The 24,397-nt window shown below is 43.7% G+C and overlaps 1 protein-coding gene across 4 annotated transcripts; it reads left to right on the forward strand.

Annotated features, from left to right (window-relative positions):
- Nucleotides 1–552: 552 nt before the first annotated feature.
- Nucleotides 553–7,396, forward strand: LOC119565410 (guanine nucleotide-binding protein G(I)/G(S)/G(O) subunit gamma-11). 4 transcript variants are annotated; one of them, XM_037890682.2, is made up of 3 exons: nucleotides 553–743; nucleotides 1,138–1,236; nucleotides 6,941–7,396. In XM_037890682.2, the coding sequence occupies exons 2-3, from the start codon at nucleotides 1,141–1,143 to the stop codon at nucleotides 7,064–7,066; spliced, it is 222 nt and encodes a 73-aa protein (XP_037746610.1). In that variant the 5' UTR covers nucleotides 553–743; nucleotides 1,138–1,140; the 3' UTR covers nucleotides 7,067–7,396. The 4 variants fall into 4 exon arrangements, with proteins under 4 accessions (XP_037746610.1, XP_037746608.1, XP_037746609.1 ...); XM_037890680.2 differs by having other exon boundaries at nucleotides 555–743; nucleotides 1,134–1,236; XM_037890681.2 differs by lacking the exon at nucleotides 553–743 and adding an exon at nucleotides 833–1,013.
- Nucleotides 7,397–24,397: the final 17,001 nt, after the last annotated feature.

Genomic DNA, 24,397 nt, shown 5'->3' on the forward strand with positions numbered 1-24,397 from the left:
TTCCTGATACAGACTAACACAGCTACCACTCTGAAACCTGTCGCTGTACAAGAGAGAAAACAGAGCAAGAGAGCCGGAGAAGGGCGGGGAAGGGGGTGGATTGGAAAACATTGCACTCCATTAACTGGAGTCACACCACACAGCTCTCCCCGCGGAGTTGGCCACCCAACCTTTCCCATTCGCCTTCCCAGCAGAGAAAAGAAAGTCAGACGGATCAGGAGTTCCAAATGTTTACAGAGTGTTTTAATTTAACACAAGGAAGAAACAATTTCAAGGGGGATTTCGTGGTCCTTTTCCAGACTGTGCTCTGTGAACCAGATCACTCTTGCTGCAACCCTGTTATATGAGTCTATATGCCTGTCTTAACCGCCACCGCTTTCCTCCACCAGCCTTGTCGTTCGGTACCACCAGGAATTCGGCACACAAAAAGGCCGGACATTTCCTCAGCAAATCTGCTTCCTCTCAAAGGATGTGTGTTCTAAATGTGTCTGGCTTCTTCCTTGTGGAGAAAGTTTTCAGCACACACATCCTCTTCCCCAGAACAGCCAGCCCTCCTCATTCCGCGCCTTGTTCTCTGCATTACACCGGTGTCGAACTCCGTGTTAATACCAGATTAAATACACTGGGATTTAAACGGATTAATCAATGTTACCCGATTTCCCCCCAACCCCCTCCGTTACGGGCCGGCCAGGTTTACATAAAAGAGTTGATACCTATTTATACAGCAAAGGCGAGAACTGAAGGTTTGAATGGAGGAAGGGGAGGGAAAAGTAAATCGTTGTTTGTTGTGTGCAGTGCCTAGTGTAAACGTCCTCTCGGTCAGGGTGGAAGGGTGGAGGTCACACTATTGGGTTTGATCCGTTTAGGAAGCTTATGCTGCTGATTTAAACCCCAGGAGTCGCGGGTGTGAGTAGCTAGCTGGACTGGAGCACTCTGGGGAAGGTGCGTGAGGGAGTTTATTGGAGAGGAAGTTGTTACTTCAGAGAATCGGGTCAATTTCGCCCGGGACAACAGTAAGTCATGCCCTCGGGGTGGGGTGGGGTAGGGAGGGGAGGGGAGGGGAGGGGGCTCTTTCGCGAACCGCTGGGTCCCAGCATCTCCTCCGAGAGGGTAACTCGCTCCCCTTCTTACAGCTAGAAAATGCCGGCGATCAATATAGAGGATCTGAGCGAAAAGGATAAACTGAAAATGGAAGTTGAGCAGCTCCGGAAAGAAGTGAAGTTGGAAAGACAACCGGTGAGTTCCCCCAGGCTGCCCCCTGCCCAGCCCCCTGAGAGCCTGCGGCTGAAATAGCCCCATCGCCCCGGGGAGGCAGATTGGAGAGGAGGTCAGGCTGGGGCGTGAACAAGATCTTTAGCTCTCGAGTCTCCGGGGTTGGGGGGCGGGGGAGGGGGCAGTTTGGAAGTTACTCTGCTTCTTTTCAGCCTTAGGTTCACAACAATGCCTCAAATAACCTCTCAATGGTAAGCGCCGCAGTGCATCTCACAGCGCGGGGAAGGGTCTTCACGCCCCCCTGAAGCGCTGACTCTCTTTATGGGAGTGGAATGAGACCTGCAGACAGATGCCAGCGCGGTTCAATGAGCTGGTTAGTTTCGCCTCCTCTCAAGGGCTCACTGATGGGAGGAAAGGCGCACACGCGCGATCTCAGACTGGGGAAAGGATTTCTGACCCCACGAGCTCTCCCTTCTTGCAGAAGGTGGAGGTGGGCATTGAAGTCTGTCTCAACAACTGAAGGGATGAAACAGACATTGGGGCCTTGGTGTCTTTGTGTGTTTTTAAAATATACTTAACGCGCAGTAACTTTAAGAGATTTTAGGTTAGTTTCTCGCTCCCCACGTAGTTTAGCTTTTGGTGACTGTACCTGCTACCTTCCGTCACAGAAACCAGAGCTAAAAACTTCTGAAAACTATAGGAAGGAGGATCCAGACCTGTGGAGGTTAAATGTGAGTGACACAGCCTGAGAAATGTCTCTATAATTGTAGAAAAAAGGAGGAAAACACATTAACAAGCTAATCACAGGGTGTTAGCGCTAAATTCGGTAGTCGCTGCAGCTAAACCCAAGGGCTCAGCGAGGGTGTGGCGTAGTTGGCACAGGGCAGCTGAAACTGCTCTCCAAAGAGGAAATGAAGACAAGGGACCATTCAGACTTTTAAACTGTGGGATAAAATATCCACTGTGTGCTGAACATTGGAATATGTGACCTCAACCACGGCATTCCCCCCCGCCCCCCGAATTGGATCGGAAATAGACATTTTGGAGATGTTCTAGAACACAAAATGATTTTGCTGGCTCCTAGAAACCAAGTCCTATCATTCAAAACAGCCTTGTTAGTTAAAACAAAACCGTACAAGCCAGTGGTTCTCAGAGTCTGGTCTTCAGAGTTCTTTCTGGTGGTTTGCAGGGCTACCAGGCCAGACACAGAATGGCCTGGGAGCCTGGGAGGAATTCCCCAAAGTCTCTCCCTATTGTGAAGTGGTCCACAGAAGGACAACAGAGAACAGTTGTTGGAGAACCGTGGTCCATAAGGGTCGATTCAAAAGTTAAAGGTGTTTTGTTGTTGTTGTTGTTTCTGGTGATTCACCTTGTGAAGTAGTATGCAGTCAACAACGTGGGATGTATTTTACCATGCACGTTTTCTGGAGATGAACATTCTTGATACATAGATTTCCGATCTGCTCCTGTTCCTATTGGAGTCATTGACAAAACTCCTGTTCACTTCAGTGGGAGCAGGATGGGGCCCTGAATTTAATCCTGCATCTACTTAAGCAGCTGAATAACTTTACTCACACGATGTCAATGGGACTATCCATCTGAATAAAGTTACAGCCTGCAGGTTCAGGGACTTTGCTCAGAAACAAAATATTGATGTCAGAGGTGTATTTTAGCCCATGAAATAGATGTCAGTGATTTTTATTAGAGTGATTATAGTTATTTATATTACAACAGAACCAAGAAGCTCCAATAGGATCCAGAGCCCCTTGCAATGTGTATAAATGCATAAGAACATCTGATTCTTGCCTCAAAAACATTGAAGTGACTGAAAAACACTCCATAGGCTGCACATAATCTATTTAAACATATTTAAAAAGAAAGGACATTATTGTAAATAAGCTGAGAGTCTGAGAAATTTAGGAGAAGGCATAGTCGGGAATCTCCTGAATGCCAGCAAAGAGAGTGTCCCTCACCTTTAGGGATGCTAAGGTTGCATTGTTATACATTCCAGTCTTTTATTTCCTGTCAGTTACGTTTCCGATTATCCATATGCATAAATCACCATTTGACATGAGAATTTTGTGCGCAAACAGAGACACATCCCCTACTCCTCTCATGGGCAAAAGCAAATATGCCTATCAAAGTCCCCTTGACTTCAATCGAATGCAAAACTCCCTCTTCCTCATTTTGACATGATGTAGTGAGGAAATTTCCTTTAAAATAATCTCCCTCGGTGAATAAAAATATACAGATTCATACTCAAGAGAAATTTTTCTCATAAGCAAAAAGGATCTTCCTCTCCAAGATCGAAACAACCTAAGCCCCCAATCCTGCAAGTGCTTTCACACATGCTTTACCATCATGAATAGTCCCAACTGAAATCAATGGATCTGCTCACGGTAGTAAAGCTAAGTATGTGCATAAGAGTTTGCAGGATGGGATCCAAGTTCTTAACCATTGGGCCTATGTTCCTCCCTACTGTGACTTAGTCATAGGTTATGGGTAATTAGATCTTATTTGATACACTTAATGGCCAGTGGAAAACTTTGGGTTCTTTCTTATGGCCTAAGACTTAACTTTTCATAATCCATGGGCAAGGGTGCTGGAACAATTTGTATAGTGGGGGTGCTGAGAGCCGTTGAACCAAACTGTAAACCCTGTATACAATGGAAACCACTTCAAGCCAGAAGCGCAGCACCCCCAGTATCCCTACTTCCAGCACCTATGTCCATTAGAATCTCTCTACTGTAAGTAGACCAGACGTATTGATTCTGTTGTCATGACTATTCTACTTCTGTTTCTATTATATATAAGTTCTTATACCACATTCATCACCATAATAGCTGAACATCTTCCAGTAGTGACTATGCACCTATCATTTGTTGCTTGTTTCCGCATCCTCTTTCCTTTGGGGAGAGAAGCATGTGCTATGGAGTGTCTTATTTTGGTAGGTTTTGTTTTGTTTGTTTGAGCAAAACACAGTAAATGAGGCAGAGGAAGTGCCCACATCCACTAAAAATGGGAAGAATAGCCACTGTGTCAAGTTTTCCCCTTCCCAGAAACAATCAGAAGCCTCTTCCTGGGGACTCCTCCCAACGGTGCCTCTGCAGAGCTCTCTTGGAAATGGTAGGGGGAAGACCTGGGAAGAAGAAACTCTATTCAGACTGCAGTCCTCAAACATTCCAGATATCTAAGACATCAGGAACAAGTTGTTGCTTCTGTAGGTGAATCCATGTTGCTCCAGGGAAGAGGCAATCAGGCAGAATGAGGGATGCATAAACAAAGGGGATCTCCAGAATCCATGGGATTTGCCCATAGGGTCTGGAGACTGAACCCCTGGCTTTCTCTGTAGGGTTTCAAATCTCTCTCCCTTGGGAGAGTACAGAGCATAGACATTTCTCGAGGACAGGTGTTCTCAACCTTTTTCTTTCTGAGGCCGCCCCTCTCCCCTGCATGCTGTAAAAATTCCATGGCCTCCCCCCCGTGCCACAATAACTGGTTTTCTCCTGCATATAAAAGTCAGGGCCCGCATAAAGGGGCAGCAAGCAGGCCAACTGATTAGGATTAATGATTAGGGGTATGGAACGGCTTCCATATGAGGAGAGATTAATAAGACTGCCACTTTTCAGCTTGGAAAAGAGACAAATAAGGGGGGATATGATTTAGGTGTATAAAGTCATGACTGGTATTGAGAAAGTAAATAAGGAAGTGTTACTTACTCCTTCTCATAACACAAGAACGAGGAGGTCATCAAATGAAATTAATAGGCAGCAGGTTTAAAATAAAAGGAAGTCTTTCTTTACACAACACACAGTCAACCTATGGAACTCTTTGCCAGAGGATGCTGTGAAGGCCAAGGCTATAACAGGGTTCAAAAAAGAATTATATAAATTCATGGAGGATAGGTCCATCAATGGCTATTAGCCAGGATGGGCAGGGATGGTGTTCCTAGCTTCTGTTTGCCAGAAATTGGCAATGGGCAACAGGGCATGGCTCACTTGAGGATTACCTGTTCTGTTCATTCCCTCTGGGGCACCTGGCATTGGCCAGTGTCGGAAGACAGAATACCGGGCTAGAGGGACCTTTGATCTAACCCAGTAGGGCCATTCTTATGTTCTTGTGCCACTGGGGCCCTGCAAATCTACATCACCCAGGCTTCGGCTTCCTCCCCGGGTGATGGGGCTCAGGGGCCTGGGCTTCAGCCCAGTGCGGTGGGGCTTCAGCTTTCTGTCCTGGGCCCGAGCAAGTCTAATGCTGGCCCTACTTGGCAGACCCCCTGAAGCCTGCCTGTGGCCCCTCCAGGGGGACATGGACCCCTGCTTGAGAACCACTGCTCTAGGAGTTTCCCCCCTTCTGTGGCTCTCTAAATTGGAAGGGAGACTATAGTCCCATGATAGCACGTTACTTTGCTATGAATTTGTCACAAAATATCACATAGCATATTACAGTAGATGCTCATGAGTAGGAACATATGGTGCTCTTTAGTTATGTTGCTCCTAAGCGGCTGTTGTTGTTATGGGGAGTGTCAACAATTCACAGTAGGGAAAGCACTCCCAGGGTAAATGTTGCTCATAGGGGGAGGTTGCTCTTACAAAGTGTTGCTGCAAACAAGTGTCTACTGGAGAACCACTGTATGCTTGAAAGGACAATGTCAATGTGTTTTTCATAATTTTCAGGATGTTATACTAACTGCTGTTTTATAACAACCCTTTGTAACTGATAGGTGAAATGTGCTTCCTTGTTGAATTTGTTGTCTTCCACTCAACAGGCTTGTTATTGTAGGACTACACCTTGGCTGTTGGCTTTTGTTATAATAGAAAAAAGGCTACTGAAGCATTTGTTTGGAAAAATGTGTAATGTTACATTGAGTTTGGGTTCAAATTCTGATGATTCTGCAGCAGATTCTGCATATGAGTACCATTGAAATAATGTGAGTTTTTGTGATCCTAATTTAAATAAATTATTAGGTTTTAGTTTTTTATTTTTAAATCAGTGGAGGATTTTTATGCACAGTAACTGCAGGACTAGGCTGTGTATCACCCCTACTATGATATATTGTATGTTTTCACACAGAAGCTTATGTGGATGTGTGATGCAACATTAAGCTGTTGCTTGCAGATTTTTTAAAAAATACATCTTAGCCAACATTTTCAAAGGTGACTATTGATTTTGGAGTGCAACTGGGGATACTTTTAAAAGCCTGATTTTCAGAAGGAGAACGCTCAGTGTTTTCTGAAAAGGAGGCTCCTAAAAGGTATCTCAAGTTGGACACCAAAGTATTGATGCATCCAGAATTACTCGTCACTTTTGAAAAATATGACCTTTACTTCTTTTGCCAATAAATATGAAACACATGCTTGGAAGGGGAACAAACAGCTCACCAAATAAACCATTTATTGACTGGTTCAGAAGAAAAAAAAAAACATTTTACAAAACAGTAGTGGGAATAAGAAGAAAAGAAACTTGACCTTTAACATCCCTTCAGTTTCAATAATGTTAGAGATTATTATAACACAAGTAGGTGTTTGTTTTTGTTTTAAATTTAGGGCCAGATTTTGGAGGTGCTCAGTGATCACACGTGGAGCACTTGCAGCATCAGGTCCTTTACATATTATGTAAATATAAGAAAGAGAAAAAGAATGTTATGAAGTGAATGTTGTCTTTATAGTCTAATGGGAAATGTGACTGCTATGTATAAAGCAGAACCTTATTTCTTCTTTTATTTAAGGTGTCCAAATGTTCTGAAGATATAAAGAACTACATTGAAGAAAGATCTGGAGAGGATCCTTTGGTCCAGGGTATTCCTGAAGATAGGAATCCTTTTAAAGAGAAAGGAGGCTGCGTCATTGCATGAAAGAAAAATTTCCTACATACATTATTGTACCTTTAGCGTATAACTAGTTTGTCCTCAGTTCCATGGGTCCTTGTTGAACGAGTACTGTCAATGGATTAAAAACAACAACAACCTTGAATGAGACTCTTGTTTATCTCTTTATCATTTTATATGATCTAATTATATCTCACTACTTGATAATATTCTAAATTGTATTCTAAGTATTGTTCCCCAGAGGAGACAGATACTTGCTTAATGTACTAATGGGCATTTGCGTGTAGTCTCTGTTTAGCGTGTTGTTTCTTGACTCTTGCGTTTACTAGCTCGTTTTAATAAAAACTCTTGCTTCTACCAACGCTTTAGTGTTCCTTAGCAAAAGATATGCAAAGAACATGGTCAGACGTTTGCATTTTCGTTGCATGATGCGTGTGGCACACCCTGAACCACCCAGCCCCGAGAACAAGAACTACTTCGGGGCTACGTCAAGGCGGGACGATCGAGTCGTTTAAAAGTCTCACTGAACTCAACTGAACAAAAGGAAGAGAAAAATCTCTCACCCCTAAATTCGAACGACTGGAGCAGCAGGCTGAGTCCCCGACACAGTCGGGCGCACGGGGAGGGGCTGTTTGCAGCGCCTTTCCCAGCAGCGGAAACTTCCCGGGAACAGCGTGTAGCCCCGCCTGTGTTTGCTAAGGGCTGCAGCCTGCGAGCTACGGGTCCCTCGCGGGGCAGCTGTCGCGACACCCAACGCGCCCGGCCGCTCAGCCCGGCGAGGAACGCGCCGAGCAGGTGCAGGGCAGGTGACCCCAGGCAGCGCCCCGCCTCGGTCCTGGCTGCAGGCGGGGGGCGGGGGGCGGCGGCTGCGCATGTGTCTTGTTCCCTCCCGTCCCGCGCTGCCCCCGCCATGGCTCGGAGCTGGCGCGGGCTGCTGGCGCGCGCGGAGTGGGGCACGTGGAGCCCTGGGCTGTCCGGCCCCGCTCGCGCCCCGCTGCGGGCGGGCAGCTCGAGCCGCGCCCCTGGAGCCGCCGGGGACGGAGCCCACTTGCTGTATTCGCGGGAGCATTACGCCCTGAGGGCGTCTCTGCGAAAGGTACCAGCCTGCCCTGCGGCGCGGCTGGGGGCGGTTCCCCGCTTCGCTCAGGCCTGAGGGAGCCTGGTACTTTGCAGCCTGAGCTGGCTTTGCTCCGGCGGGGCCGGGGCGCAGGGCTCCTCTCCAGCTGCCCGCGGGCTGGGCCCTGCGTGAAGAGACCCGTGCGGGGCCGCAGTTGCTCTCCCGCTCCCTATGAGCCGGCTCTCCCCACCCCCGATCCAGCTGTGTCGGTACAGTGCCCCTCGCTGCCCTGCCCGTATCTCCCGAGCACGCCAGCCCCGTGTGCTCAGCCGTGACTGCCGCCCGATGGTTCGGGAGCCCCTTGCGGTGACCCCTCGCCAAGGGCTGGGGAGTCAGGAGGGACACGACTTTCTGAGCAGGATAGTTCGGGGATGGATCCCAGCCCGCAGGCACGAGAAAGGGGGAATGAGGGGTGGCCCTGAAACTGGCAGGTTGATGTGTAGCATGGAGTCCCTCATGTGCCCTGCTCAATGAGGTGCATACATCACCTTGCCCTAAGATTGCTGCTAGTATCTTTGTTTAGATACAGGTAGTTTCCTCTCCATATTTACTGTAGGTTTGGTACGATAATAACGGGTGTAACTATCTGTATACCAAACCTCATACTGACAGAAATGTTTCATACTTAGTTTAAAAACATGAGCGAAACCATTTTTGTTCACCTTCAGACATTCTCCAGGTCACGTTTGCAACTTGGAAATTATAGTACTGTGAACGAGAAATAGAGGATGGATAGCTAGCTAGGCAGGCAAGGCATACAACTGTTTTCATGAGCCACCTGAAGTGAAATGTACACATTAAACAGCAAACACGGTGGGAAAGAAAAAAATGATTTTTAAAACACAGCTGATTTTAATATTTTTCAAGGCTGTTAGAAAACAGGTAAGAAACTTTTGTCAAATACGTGACTTTAAATGACTTTCTCTCTTTGGAGACTTTGTATTAATTAACAATATTGGTCCAGATTTTCCCTGAAGTAGTTCCACTGGAGTTAGCAGAGTTACAACAAGGGCAAGTTTGGCTCATTATATCACAAGGCCAAGATTTATTTTCTTCTAGCGACATACTTTGAAAAATATTAATTGACAGAACTCTTTGTATGTAGCCACTTATCAGCAGTAAACCTTTCTTATTATGTAATGTGGTTTAAACACAGTCTCAATCTGAGCTGTAATCTAGACAATAGTAATACTAATCACTTAGCTTCTTAGCCACACACAGTCCACCCTCAGGCCTTGGAGGTTACAAAGCTTTTACTACTAATTATGTTTGAAGGCTTATGGTTGGGATCCAACAGGAGTTTGTGGCTGTTAAACAGACCTTCCAAGTCTCTTTGATTTGGATGAAAAGTCCTTTATTTTTGATTAACTTTAAAGCTATTTAAATGTCCTTACTTTAAAAAAACCCAGCCAAACAAGTTGTCGTCATTTGACATTCCTGTTTATAATTAAAATCTCAATCTATTTTTGCTCTAAATAGGTGCACAGGGTTGCTTCAGATCTGTCCTCAACGTCATAACAAGGCCAAATTCTGCTCTTAGTCACATTTGTGTAAATTCAGAGTATTTCCTGTGATTGGAGATTATGGAGTTACTTAGGCATTTGATGGTGCAGGTAAAATCAGAATTTGGCCCTTCACTTTCTGTGTATAATATGAGATAAGGGATCTCTCTAAGGGGGTGTTTGAGGAAGTGGCAGTCAAGGTGCTCTGTAACAATAATTATTGTGAAGAGAGCCTGGATTTAACAGCTAGTTAAAGCAACAGTCATAGTCATACTAATTGGTCTCTGACAGTCAGATTCAGCCCATTAAAAGTATTGTTGCAGAGAATACTATTAGAGTACAGAGCTGAGAACCAGGGTTTATGACCTGTGTAGAAGAGTGTATTACCAAGTCACATGGCTCTGACAGCCTGATATCTATACCACTGTCACAAGTAGAAGTTTGAACCACTTTTTCTACACATGACCTACAAGGCATAACTGTGATAATCATTAGGGTTCGTGATGGGAGGAGGCATTATGTAGCGCTGAAACTCAAGCACTGTTCCTTTGCACTGTATGGGTGAAACGGGTCCATCTTATGCTATGATTCCTGCCAGTGGGTAGTATTTCATTTCACGTGGGATTTTGTGCATTACTAGATGAGTTTAACCTTTCCAAATTTATTTTATATCTTAGTTCAGTGGGGGGAAAGATGTTGTTTATTTTTCTTTCATTGTAAAATGACAACTTATGCTTCTCACACTCAAACAGGATGTATCATTGTCTCATTAGTTTAAGGGATGTTTAATTAGTGTGTTGATAAGCATGAATAATGTTAGGCCTCTTCCCCCGAGGTTTGTATATGTATGTGTTCCTTGTATATATTCTCCTGTGCCTTGATTTTCTGTTCACATAAAGGAAAGATTTCTACGTCTTGATTAGTTTGTTAATACAAACGTTAATATTATTCACTTAGACTGAACTCCTGGATCCTGCACAAAGCCAGAGTAAATTGTCTGTACCTAGGATGAGGAATCCTCCCCAATCTGTGAAGTGACAGCAGAGTAATTCTGTAGCTGCTCCTGCAGCCTTCAGTTTGCAGAGATCCTTGCTGCAGATGGGGACAGGGGCGGGGGGGGTTGACCCGTGTACCTGAGAAGTCACAGATTCACCAACTTCCTTGGACAGCATACTCCTCTCCACACACACTAGCGCATAGGGAGGCACATGAAGAGCTAGGTTCTGTGGTGCACAGAGGCTGCAGAACTGTTGCGTTCGTCTCTTCATGTGTTGGGGAACTGCACCATTTCCACTTTGTTCTGGGGCTGTAGGAGTGTGCATGTGCTTAGGGACTAGGGTTTTTCCCTTATTTAATAGAAAATATCACCAGCTATTATGCTTGGCAACTCTAAAACTTAGAACAAATTAAATACCAGAGGCAGTGGTGGGATGGAGCGGGGCCGGGGGAGGAAGCCGGGGCCCGGGGCAATGAGGGGGAAGGCTGCAAGGCCAGGAAGGCAGCAGGGTTCAGGGGTGGTGGTGGGGGGGGGTGTATACAGGGCCGTGGGAGGCAGCAGCAGGGGCCACGGGCTGTGGGGATGGGTGATGAGCCCCACTGTTATGTGGCCAAAGCCAGGGCTTGGTGTCTGCTGCCATGCAGCCAGGACCGGGGCACAATACCCACAGCCAGAACCTGGAGACTGGGATAGGAACTGTGTGGCTGGAGCCAGGGATTGGAACCTGCTGCTGTGCAGCCGGAGCTGTGGGTCAGCGCCCAAGCCCAGTGCCTGCTGCTGCACGGCCAGAGCCTGGAGCTGGGTGCCGGAGCCCAGGGGTGTGTGGCTGGAGCCAGGAGTCAGCGCCCACTGGTGCATGGCTGAAGCCAGCACTTGCTGCTGAGTGGCAAGGCCCAGCGGTTGGTGGCTGGAGCCCGGGAACAGAGCTGTGGGTTAGTGCCTGCTGCTGTGCAGCTGGGGCAGGAGATCAGCACGAGGGGCTAGGGCCACGTGGCTGGAGCCTGGGTCCAGTGCTTGTCACCGTGCGGCCAGAGACCAACTGAAGCTCCATGGCCGAAGCTGGGGGTCAGCACCTGCTACCCCATGGCCAGAGCCCTGCAGTTGGAGCCAGCTGCCATGCGGCTGGGGGTCGGCGCCTGCCCAGCCAGAGCCTGGGACTGGAGCTGGGGGCCAGAGCCTGCTGCCACGCAGCTGGAATCAGGGGCTGGAGGCTGAAGCCCTGCAGCTGGAGGCCAGGGCAACGTGGCCAGAGCCAGGGCGGGTTCAGTACCTTCTGCCTCGCAGTTGGAGCCCGGGGCTGCACGGCCAGGTTCCTGAAGTCCCACCACTGGAGCCTGCTGCCCAAACCCCCCCTGTCCAATGTGGGTCCAGAACTCCCCTTGCTTCTGCTGCGTTCTGTCCCACTTCTCTCCCGAGGCAGTGCAGGGCAGCGTATCCAGGAAGAACAAGGAGGAAGTGGGAGGGGCCGATGCTTTGCGCCTGCCCCCTCCCCTATCACCACCCAGGAGGCTGTCATGGCCACACGAAAAGCCCCTAGTGGTTGCATGTGGCCACGGTGGCAGCATTTGAGAAACACTGGTCTAGTAGGCACTAGCTTAGGACTTGGGAGACCTGGGTTCAATTCCCACTGCATATCTCCTGTGTGACATAGCCTCTCTCTACCTCGGTTCTCCATCTGTAAAATGGGGATAATAGCACTTACCTACTGCGTAGGGGAGTTGTGGGGATAAACACAATGATTGTGAGATGCTCAGATACTACAGTACAGGGGTGGCCAACCTGAGCCTGAGAAGGAGCCAGGATTTAACAATGTACATTGCCAAAGAGCCACAGTAATAAGTCAGCAGCCCCCCCCTCAACTCCCCCACCCTGCTCCCAGCGTCTCCCACCCACTAGCAGCCCCGCCAATCAGCGTTTCCCCCTCCCTTTCCGTACCTCCCGATCAGCTGTTTCATGGCGTGCAGGAGGCTCTGGGGGGCAGGGGGGGAAAGCGAAGGCACTGCAGGCTCAGGGGAGGGCACAGGAAGAGGTGGAGTGGGGAAGGGGTCTGTGGCAGAGCCAGGGGTTGAGCAGTGAGCACCCCCTGGCACATTGGAAAGTTGGCACCTCTAACCCTGGAGTCGATGCCTATTCAAGGAGCCGCGTATTAACTTCTGAAGAGCCGCATGTGGCTCAGGTTGGTCATCCCTGCTACAGTAGCTTGGGGCAATATGTGTATTTTTGATAGATGACTGTATTGCGCAAGAAATTATATTAAGCAAGATAATATTTTATTTTACAGGCCAATTCTATAGCATATATATAACTCCCAGAATGAGGACTTGATTACACATGAAAGTTTCACTCATTTAACTTTAATCCATTTTTAAACTGCTGTAGTTAAGCTTGTACAAAACCCCTTTGTAAATACTCTTATTATATTTAAAGAATGATTTATTTTAGTTTAGCTTAAACCTGTTCCCAGTTGACTTAAGCTAGACCATGCCTACACTACAGGGAGTATAGCGGCGTAGCTACTGTGCTCTACCTATGCTGGCATAACCCCATAGCATAGACAGAGCCTACAGCTTCGGAAGGGGCTTTTCAGTCACTGTAGGAACTCCACCTCTGTGACAGATGGAAACAGTCTTTCATAGACCTAGCTGTGTCTACTGTGGGGATTAGCTCAGCATAGCTATGTTGTTCAGGGTATGGATTTTTCACACTCCTAAGCACTGAAGCTATGTCAGCCAAGTTTTTAGTGTAGAGCTGTCTCTCAGCTGCAATAAGTCACTCTTAAAGTAAAATAAGAGTGGCCACATAACCATTTGCACCTGTTTAAAATTACACCTGTAGTTCAACTGATGTAACTTTCTCCTGGGTAGACAAACCCTAACACAACCACAGGAGAAGTTACAGAAATAATTTATTTGGATTCCATTACTCCGAAATCCTTATTTGTGTTTCCATTCTTTTTTTCTCTGGAATCTGTTAGGTTAAAAATATAACTCTATCTGTAATTTTCCAATTGTTTGAGCATGAAGAGGAAGAGACTCATGTAATTCCAGGGAGCTGTTTTCAGCAGGGATATTGAAATTGTCATATGAGTAGTTTCCCTTTCTACTTTTTAGGTCACCACCCTTCCTCTTGAAAATCTCTGAGAAGTAACTTTTTTTCTCTGTTGTACAAGGTTATAGTGCAAGAGTATTCAACAACTTGTTAAAATGGAGATTGATTACATTCAAATGTACTGTAGAGGAAACAAATTCTTATTCGTCTGCTGTATATAAACTCTGCATTTTTCTTTTTTTTTTGTCTTGGCGATGGGAGTGAGGGCTCTGGGACATGAACCTGTGCAATTCTCCATACATGTGTGGCCAGAGCCTTATCTGGTGTAAATCAGCTTCCCATTTATGCCACCTGAGGATCTGGTCCAATTACTCTTATCCCATCCTTGCTGCAATGCTATAATGGGGATACTGGAATAAAGAAGATGTGAGACCATGTCCTTTGGATAATAGTTGGTCTTGGTTTATATCCGCATAGCAAAGCTACAAATCAATATGGTGACCACTTTTTATCTATGATTCTTTATTTAGTATAGTTAAGGCCCTGTGTATTCTGCAGCATGCTGGACCTACATTTGGCACCCGGAAACCCCCTGAGTTTACCACCACCACCACAGCGAAATCTGTAACAAAATGACAAGAGCAAATGGATATAAACTGGCCATGAAAAAGTTGAGTCTTGAAATTAGACAAAGGTTTCTAACTGTCAGAGGAGTGAAATTCTGGAACAGCCTTCCAAGGAGAGCAGTGAGTGCAAAAACCCTAACTGTCTTCAAAACTGAGCTTGATAAGTTCATGGCAGGGATGGTATGATGAGACTGCCTACAATGACACGTTTCAGAGTAGCAGCTGTGTTCGTCTGTATCCGCAAAAAGAAAAGGAGGACTTGTGGCACCTTAGAGACTAACAAATTTATTTGAACATAAGCTTTCGTGAGCTACAGCTTATGCTCAGATAAATTTGTTAGTCTCTAAGGTGCCACAAGTCCTCCTTTTCTTTTTACAATGACACGTATATCTGAGACTGCTTGTAGCAGATATCCCCAACGGCTGGTGTTGGACACTAGATGGGAAGGGCTCTGAATTATGACAGAGAATTCTTTCCCAGGTATCCTCTGAAATGCTCAGGGTCCAGCTGACTGCCATATTTGGGGTTGGGAAGGAATTTTTCCCCAGGGCAGATTGGCAGAGACTCTGGAGGTTTTTCACCTTCCTCTGCAGCAAGGGGCATGGGTCATTTGTAGGTTTAAACAATGGTAAATTCTCTGTAACTTGAAGTCTTTAAATAATAATTTCAGGTTTTCAGTAACTCAGCCAGAAGTTGTGGGTCTGTTACAGGAGGGGGTGGGTGTGGTTCTGTGGCCTGCAATGTGCAGGAGGCCAGAAGAGATGATCATGATGGTCCCTTCTGGTCTTCAAGTCTATGAGACATTTCCATAGTGTAAAAATTTAGAGCATTTAAGGAAAAGTTTTCAGTGCAGTAAAAATTAGAGAGCATGATCCTTTGAGAGGATGAACACCTTCTGCAAAATACTGCAGCATGCCCTCAATTCCCAATGAAATCACTTGAATGAAGTTGGTTGATTTATCTTTGTCACATTCCCTACATCCATAGGACAGCAGCAGAAGAGAAAAGTGTATTGTTCTTCTCGTAATTACAAATACTGTATATCATTTCAGAATAAGCTTTTCATAGTTTAGCCACTAGCAAACTGAGGGGGAGGTGACAGGTTATTGGGATAACAGGTGCTACCCACTGATCATATTATTTAGTGGGAGGATGTTAAATTATTAATGGAAGGAAAGTGCATCAGCTGGGAAATACATGATTTGGGCTTGAGATTTTTAAAAACATAGTGGTCTACAACAGGGGTTCCCGAACTTGGTTTGCGGCTTGTTCAGGGTAAGCCCCTCGCGGGTCGCGAGATGCTTTGTTTACCTGAGCGTCCGCAGGTACAGCCACTCACAGCTCCCAGTGTCCCCGGTTCGCCGTTCCCGGCCAATGGGAGCTGCGGGAGGCGGTGTGGGCCAGGCCACCACTTCCCGCAGCTCCCATTGGCTGGGAACGACAAACCGCGGCCACAGGGAGCTGTGAGCATCTGTACCTGCGGACGCTCAGGTAAACAAAGAGTCTCACGGCCCGACAGTGGCTTACCCTGAGCAAGCCGCGAACCAAGTTTGGAAACCCCTGGTCTACAATCATATTTTCTTTCACTAAAACCTGCAGGAGGGAATGGATTCAGAACACTAAGTGTGGGGAGCTTCACCCATTGTGCACTGAATGTTCTTCTAAATAGGGGAAGTTCAGTCTTGCAGAGAGGTCAGGCGCAAACTACATGGAACCCAGCATTCCTGAGGAAAGCATATAATATACCCATAGATCCTGTGCTCCACTTCTTCCTTTTTTCTCTGATTGAAGTATTATGTAAGTATTTTGGGGACAAATCCTCAGTTGATTTTAATACACGTATGTTTCCTTAGTGGATATAACAGTCAGTGTGTGAGCTTTGAGGGATAACACAAATGCTGTATGCATACAACCATACACAACTCTGTGTATGGCCAGGGATTACCACTCAAGAAGACCTCATTTATGAATCTCATGGTAAAATATCCATTGACCATAATTGAATGATGCTATTCTCAGAAACCTATATTTCGGTGCAAAGAATTTCTTTGTGAGTGCACTGTATCTATTTGGTTGCATGGCAACAGAAGGAAACCTCTCCAGCACTCCCTGTTTCGCTTACTGGTTGTGAAGAAGTCTCTTATCAGTGCTATTCTGGCTGTCTTCTATGCGCAAGTCTTTTGAATGTCTCTCTTCTCTGTAGACTGCAATTAAAGCCAGTGCAGGGGCTGCTTGAGTTGAAGCTTCAGGCTAGCTGGAGAGAGAGAATGAGAGCTGAGAAAAAGAGTTCGATAAACAACAGCATTCCATTTCTACTTTACAGTCCTGTGTAAATGGGAAGGTCCCCTATGGAATCTAGATAGGCATGTCTTACAGATTCAGTAATGGTGATGGAAAGAGCTGATTTTGTTTTTTTCCTTGTGTTGCCACTTACTGTCAGAACTGCCCTTGGAGGGAATAAATATGATTATCTGTTACTTTACCAATTACAATAAAAAACAGCAGTGAGTTATCTTGAGAAGCAAAAAATAAAATATAGCAAAATAATAACTACAATATTATTAATCACCATAATAGTCATTTGCATTTTTCTAGCGCTGTTCTTCTTGAAGCTCTCTACAGACTTCAGTTAAATCACATAACTAATTAGGATTTCACACATACAGGATTATGACTTCATGTGAAAGATAAGAAAGAGGCAAAAGCAGATGAACTGCTAAACAGAGAGGATTTATTTTCATGCAAGACATCTCACAAAAATAGAGGGGGCTCAGAGATGGGTGACAGAAATGATTAGAGGCATGGATGAATGGACATTCCATATGTGAGGAGGATATGTGATAAAGGTGTACACAATAATATATGGTCCAGAGAAGGTAAATATAGGACTCCTCTTTAACTTTTCTCATAATGCAAGAATAGGGAGACAGTGAAACTGAAAGGCAGCAAATGTAAAACTGATAAAAGGAAATAAATTTTTTAAACCATGAACAGTTAGCCTTTTGAACTCATTGTCACAAGATATCATTAAAGACAAGAATTCAGTAGGATTAAACATAGGAATGAACATTTATAGGGAGAATGCAGACATTCAGAGTTCTGTTGGGAAATTTAAAAAAAAAAAAGTCCTAAAAGTTTGGAGGGGATAAAAACCCTCATGATAGACCAACAGAATTGTTACCATATTTTCTCACTTTTCCATGATATTTCAGTGGATTTCTTAAAGTCTCTTAAAATGTGCTATGGAGGTATTCCGAAAGGCAGAATATAAAAATAGATGTGCGTAGCGTTCCATGTTCATCTCAACAATTTCCATATCAAATTTGCTTAGTGTACAAGTAAAAGGATTATTTTCCTAACTGCCAGCACTACAAAGTCAGTCTGGGTTCTTTCCCTCTTGTGCATCGTCATCTGCAATAAAGGTTCTGCAGGAAAAATTGTGCCCTCAGTGACACCTCCACAAGTAAATTGCCTTCATAGGCACTGTGAGAAGGCATCTCCTTTTCCTCGTTGGCCTCAGTGTGCCTCCCTCTGGCAGGGGAGAGGTTGTAGTAAATCAGCCCTACTCCAGAAATTTTTAATTCTTCACTTTGCTTTATTTTTCAGTATTTACAAGGTGGAACTCAGGCTAGGCCCGAGTAATTCTCTTAAGCAGAAACAAACTCACAACATAAAATAAATACATTTTCCTGGCCCCTCCCCAGGGCATAGCCTTATTACGCTGTTTTCTGGTTGCCAGTCCTTTCTCAAACAGAAGTTAACTTGGGAGAGTAGCCTTCCACCTAGGAGAAGCCTTTTCTCCCTGCTAAAGCTTGTTTCCCATCCCTCCTACCTCTCTCTCTCTCTCTCTCTCTCTCTCTCACCAGAAGAGGGGGCGGTTTAAAGGTCACTGGCAGCCCTTAATTGGACTCAGGTGTGTCTGGTTAACCTGAGGTAACTTCTTTTCAGTTCATAGGGAAAAGGGTTTCACTGATATGCTTGCTTTCCACCACTCTCCTATAGCTGTCATGACTTGGTCACATCATGTACACAACCACACGTAAGTGGTCTGATCACCACCTTCACCCACAGTGATTACATTTACAGTTTTAATTGCATAGTCTGGAATTTCCTCCTTAGATGAGTGGAATTCAAAGTGGTGGCTGCCAGGAGTATGTGTTGGTTTTTATCACTACCCTTTCGGATTTGTGGTCTCTTAGACTCATAGACTTTAAGGTCAGAGGGGACCATCATGATCCTCTAGTCCGACCTCCTGCACACTGCAGGCCACAGAACCTCACCCACTCCTGAAATAAACACCTAACCTCTGGCTGAGTTACTGAAGTCCTCAGATCATGGTTTAAAGACTTCAAGTTACAGAGAATTCACCATTTACACTAGTTCAAACCTGCGAATGACCCATGCCCCACACTGCAGAGGAAGGCGAAAAACCCCCAGGGTTTCTGCCAATCTGACCTGGGGGGAAATTCCTTCCTAACCCCATATCTGGTGATCAGTTAGACCCTGAGCATGTGGCAGATACCTGGGAAAGAATCCTCTGTAGTAACTCAGAGCCCTCTCCCTCTAGTGTCCCATCTCGAGCAGTTGGAGATTTTTGCTACTGGAAGTCACCAGTGGGCCACACGCCATTGTAGGCAATCTCATAATACTATCTCCTCCATAAACATATCCTTTTAAAGTAATAATGTAGGGGTAATTAAATACCAAATATTACTGGATGTCATCTTTTCTTCACCTATTAGCTGGGCCAAATGACTAGTGATTAAAGTGCTGTGAGCCCAAAAAGTTGATTCTCCCCAAAACAATGATAAATCAAGTCAAGTATGTGACATCACCAGCACAGGGAAATAGTGGGATAAGAATACTAATCTAACCATATGATGGCAGAAATCTTATAACAAGAGGTACACAAACCGTAGCAGATAAACAGCATCACATCTAGTTTGTCAGATGATTTTGCTGCAGGAAATAATAATAGTACTTTTCTCATTCATGTAATTTTTCAGCAATAGGTCTCAAAGCAGTCTTACAAATGCGGGTAAGAACTTTCATTCCCATTTTACAGATGGGGAAACTGAGGTACAGAGATATTAAGTGATTTGCCCAAAGCCCAAAACAGAACCGAAGTCTCCTGACTCCTGCTCAGATGGTCTACCCACAGGACTATACTCACTTCTGCAATCATTTTTGGCAGGGCATTACCCTTGTTTCTTTCTGTCAGAAAATGGTGCCAATACAGCATGTGCTCTGAAATATAATGCATATGATGTCCTTGGCATACTGCTTAAGCATGCTTCCAATCTTGAACAGTAACTGCAGCACTAAGCAATAAACAGATAGTAGAGGTGATACCTAGAAACTGTGGCTACTTAAATGCTCAGTCGTGATAGAAATATTCTAAAGCAGATCTGAAGTGTGTTGAAACTCTTTCTATTATAATGCCGAGAAAGTCCTAGAGCTAAAGAAAGCTGGTCATGCATGTATAAGCAAAGGGAACATAAATAATGGACACTGAATCTGACCTCAACGGATTAGGATTTAATTGCTAGTTTGCGCATCATACACTGCCCTTCTGGGGTCACCAGTCTGCTGAAGAGACACATTTCACTTAAGACTGTTGGAAAGAACATCTTTAGTACTTTTCTAAAATAACAAACTCAAGGATCACCACAGGCCTCAGACGAAAAAAATGTGTGAGACAGAAGAGTCTATTTGGACCAAATTTTTTGACTTACAATTATAAAAGGAACATGTACGTGTCATATTTCTGTTAGGGGAAAGCATTAATTACTGTATGCGAAGGTACATAAAACCCAAGAAGGACCCTATTCTCTCATCTCCAGGGACAGGTCAGTGCATTTCATTATTGCAGAGGCTGAACACTGGGCTTGCAAAGTCAGAACCTCAGTCAGTTCATAGTAAAACTCAAGAGACTAAAACAATAAAAGTTCCATACAGATTTTTTCCAGATCAGCCACAGGTAGCAGAGAGCATGGCACCAATTTAATACCTTGAAACACAACTTTATTAGTAGTATTGACTACTAGTATTATAACAGCATCTAGGGGCCCCAATTGAGATTGGGATTCCATTGTGCTAGGCGTACGAATATGTAGTAAGGGACAGCCCTTGCATTGAAGCGCTTACAATGTAAGTAGAAAAGGTGGATAAAGGGTGGGAGGGGATAGACAGACAAGGCCCACATCCTAAAATGTATTCAAGCAACTTCCTCCCTTTCATTTTAATAGGAGTTATGCACCTTGGTACCTTTGAGGATCTTGGCCAAGATCACTTACCCAAGATCACACAGTACACCAAACGTGGAGCCTGGAATAGAACTCAGGTTAATGGCCCAGCTATGTTGTCTCTCAAAAGTCTTATACAGGACTCCATTCAGGTCTAATCATCACTGAAAAAGCTAATTAGATCTTAGTTAAAACAACTATTAAATAGTTAAAATAAAACCAACATTAATATGGGCCCTTTAATGTATACCCACAAAAGCAATGGAGTTTCTAGATGATACACTTTTTTATGGGATCAGTTTCAGAAAGTGACCAAAATCTGAGATCAGTAAGAATGGCTGAACATCAAAAGGTTTATAGTTCTGTTTAGGTGCAGATAAGCATTCAAAAACTCAGATGTTTATCCAAACCAAATGGACTTTTGGAGTCTTGTTAAAGTGGGAAAACTTAAAAAGCTGCCTTTTTGGATGTCATCAGAAATACTATAATAACCATTCTTTCTGCCTGGAAGTGAACAAATACTTATCTGGATGCTTCAGAACCCTTTTTTAAAAATCTTTGTTCAGTTCTATAGATGGACAAATGGCATCCTGCACTAAAATAAGATTCATGCCATAAAACCAAGGCACATTGGGACATGTTGAAGATACAGTCCTTTTTTGTTTAAAAAAAAGAAAAGGATACTGAAAGTTAGGATCCTTAATCCTTGTTATGCAAGACTACAGATAGAGTTAAAGTCTAACTTTAGACATCAATTTTTAACAAATTTGGCCATAGATTCATCCCTAGTTTCACACTTTATGCTTGTGAATTTGTTATATTTCTCTCTCCCCTAACATTCTAGTTAATGAGTGGTATATTATATTATATTTTATATTGAAATTGTCAGAAAATAAGATTTTCAGAGTTTGTTGAGTGTGTCAGAATACACACTTGCATTAATTAAGACTTAACTTGCATTAATTAAGACTCAGTGCACAGATAATATGGTGATGAGCATGCTATAAATGGCTACATGTAAAGATTTGATAGGCAGATATTATATGCTGCTAAAATACTTCTGAAGTCAATGGGAGTGAATATGCTCTCTACCTTGCAGAAAACATTTGGCACCTTGCAGGAATCAGCCCATACTTATGTGTTTGTTTATAAATGCTAGAAGTCTAAATAATAAGATGGATAAACTTGAGTGTCTGGTATTAAATGAGGCTATTGATTTAATAAGCATCACAGAAATTTGGTGGAACAATTATAATCAATGGGACACAGTAATACTAGGGTACAAAATATATAGGAATATACATAGTCCAGATTAGGTTACACTGGTGGGGGAGTGCCACTATATGTGAAAGAAAGTATAGAGTCACATATAGTAAAAATCTTAAATGCATCAAACTGTACCATAGAATCTCTATGGATAGAAATTCCATACTTAAATAATAAGAGTATAGCAATAGGAATATACTAACAACCATCTGACCAGGATGGTGATTGTGAAATGCTCAGGAAGATTAGAAAGTCTACAAAAACATAAAACTCAATAATAATGGGGGATTTCAGCTATCCCCATATTGAATGGGCACATGTCACCTGAGGGCAGGTAGAAAAGATAAAACTTCTAGATACCATTAATGACTGCTTCTTAGAGCAGCTAGTCCTGGAATCCACAAGAGGAGAGGCAATTCTTGATTTAGACCTAAGCAGAGCACAGGATCTGATCCAAGAGTTGAATATAGTTGAACTGTTAAGTAGTAGTAACCATGTTGTAATTAAACTTAACATCTCTGTAGTGGGGAAAATACCAAAAAATTCTACCACATTTAACTTTAAAAAGGAGAGCTACACAAAAATGAGGAAGCTAGTTAAATGGAAATTAAAAGGAACAGTTATAAGAGAGAAATGCCTTCAAGCTGCATGGAAACTATTTAAAAATACCATAAGAGAGGCTCAAACTGAATGTATATCCCAAATAAAAAAAACACAGTAGGAAGATCAAAAATGTCACCACAGCTAAACAGCAGAGTAAAAGAGGTGGTTAGAGACAAAAAGGCACCCTTTAAAAATTGGAAGTCACATCGTACTGAGGAAAATAGAAAGGAGCATAAACTCTGACAAGTGAAATGTAAAAGTATAATGAGGCAGGCAAAAAAAAGAATTTGAAGAGCAACTAGCAAAAGACACAAAAACTAATAGCAAAATGTTTTTAAGTATATCAGAAGAAGGAACCTGCCAAACAAATGATCAAAATGTTAAAGGAGCACTCAATGAAGACAAGGCCATTACAATTCTTTGGATTTGTTTTCACTGAAGAGAATGTGAGGGAGATTCCCACACCCGAGCCATTCTTTTTAGATGACAGATCTGAGGAATTGTTCCAGACTGAGGTATCAATAGGGAAGATTTTGGGAAAAATGATAAATTAAACAAAAATTGATAAATTAATATATCACCAGGACCAGGTGGTATTCATTCAGGAGTTCTGAAGGAACTCAAATGTGAAATTGCAGAACTACTAACTCTAGTATATAACCAATCACTTAAATCAGCCTCTGTACGAGATGACTGGGGACAGCTGATGCAATGGCAATTTTTAAAGAAAGGCTCCAGGGGTGATTCTGGTAATTACAGGCCAGTAAGCCTAACTTCAGTACCAGGCAAATTGGTTGAAACTAAAGTAAAGAACAGAATTATCAGACACATAGAAAAACACAATATGTTGGGGAAGAGTCAACCCAGCTTTTGTAAAGAGAAATCATGCCCACCAATCTTTACAATTCCTTCAGGGCATCAACAAACATGTGAACAAGGATGATCCAGCTGATATAGAGTACTGGGACTTCCAGAAAGACTTTGATAAGGTCCCACACGAAAGCTGCTTAAGAAAAGTAAGCAGTCATAGGAGAAAAGAGGATCATGGATCATTAACTGGTTGAAAGATAGGAAGCAAAGGGTAGGAATACACGGTCAGTTTTCACAATGGAAAAAGGTGAATAATGTGCTCCTCCAAGGATCTGTACTTTTACCTATGCTGTTTAACGTAGTCATAACTGATCTGGCATAAACAGTGAGGCTGCTTAGTTAAGTCCAAAACTAAGTGTGAAGAGTTACACGGGGATTTCACAAAATTGGGAGATGGGGAGACAAAATGGCAGATGAAATTCAGTTTATAAGTGCAAAGTAATGTACATTGGAAAATATAATTCCAACTATCCATACAAAATGGTGGAGTCTAAATTAGCTGTTACTACTCAAGAAAGAGATCTTGGAGTCATCATGGATAGTTCTCTGAAAACATCTTCTCAATGTGAACTGGCAGTCAAAAAAGCTAACGATGTTAGGAACCATTAGGAAAGGGATAGATGATAAGACAGAAAATATCTTAACACCACTACATAAATTGCAGGTATGCCCATATTTTGAATACTGCATGAAGTTCTGGTCATCCCACCTCAAAAAAGAAATATTAGAATTGGAAAAGTTACAGAGAAAGACAACAAAAATGATTAGAGGTATGGAATAGCTTCCATACAAGGAGAGATTTAAAAGACTGGGACTGTTCATCTTAGAAAAGAGATGATTATGGGGAGATCGGGTAATGGTCTATAAAATCATGAATGGAGTGAAGAAAGTGAATAGGGAAGTATTATTTACCTCTTTGTATGACACAAGAACTAGGGTTTCTTTGAAATTAATACTCATCAGGTTTAAAACAAACCTAGGGAAGTACTTCATCACACAATGCAGTCTTCCTGTGGAAGGGGATGTTGTAAAGGCTAAAAGCACAAACGGTTTAAAAAAAGAATTAGATAAGTTCATGGAGGAT

This window comes from Chelonia mydas, chromosome 2 (genome assembly GCF_015237465.2).
Source record: "Chelonia mydas isolate rCheMyd1 chromosome 2, rCheMyd1.pri.v2, whole genome shotgun sequence".
In the NCBI taxonomy this organism is placed as follows: Eukaryota; Metazoa; Chordata; order Testudines; family Cheloniidae; genus Chelonia; species Chelonia mydas.

Bases quoted from the DNA above. Each gene is read 5' to 3' on its own strand.
- LOC119565410 (XM_037890682.2), top strand. From the start codon at position 1,141: ATGCCGGCGATCAATATAGAGGATCTGAGCGAAAAGGATAAACTGAAA. The intron at 1,237-6,940 runs GTGAGTTCCCCC...CTTTTATTTAAG, and splicing joins TGAAGTTGGAAAGACAACCG to GTGTCCAAATGTTCTGAAGA.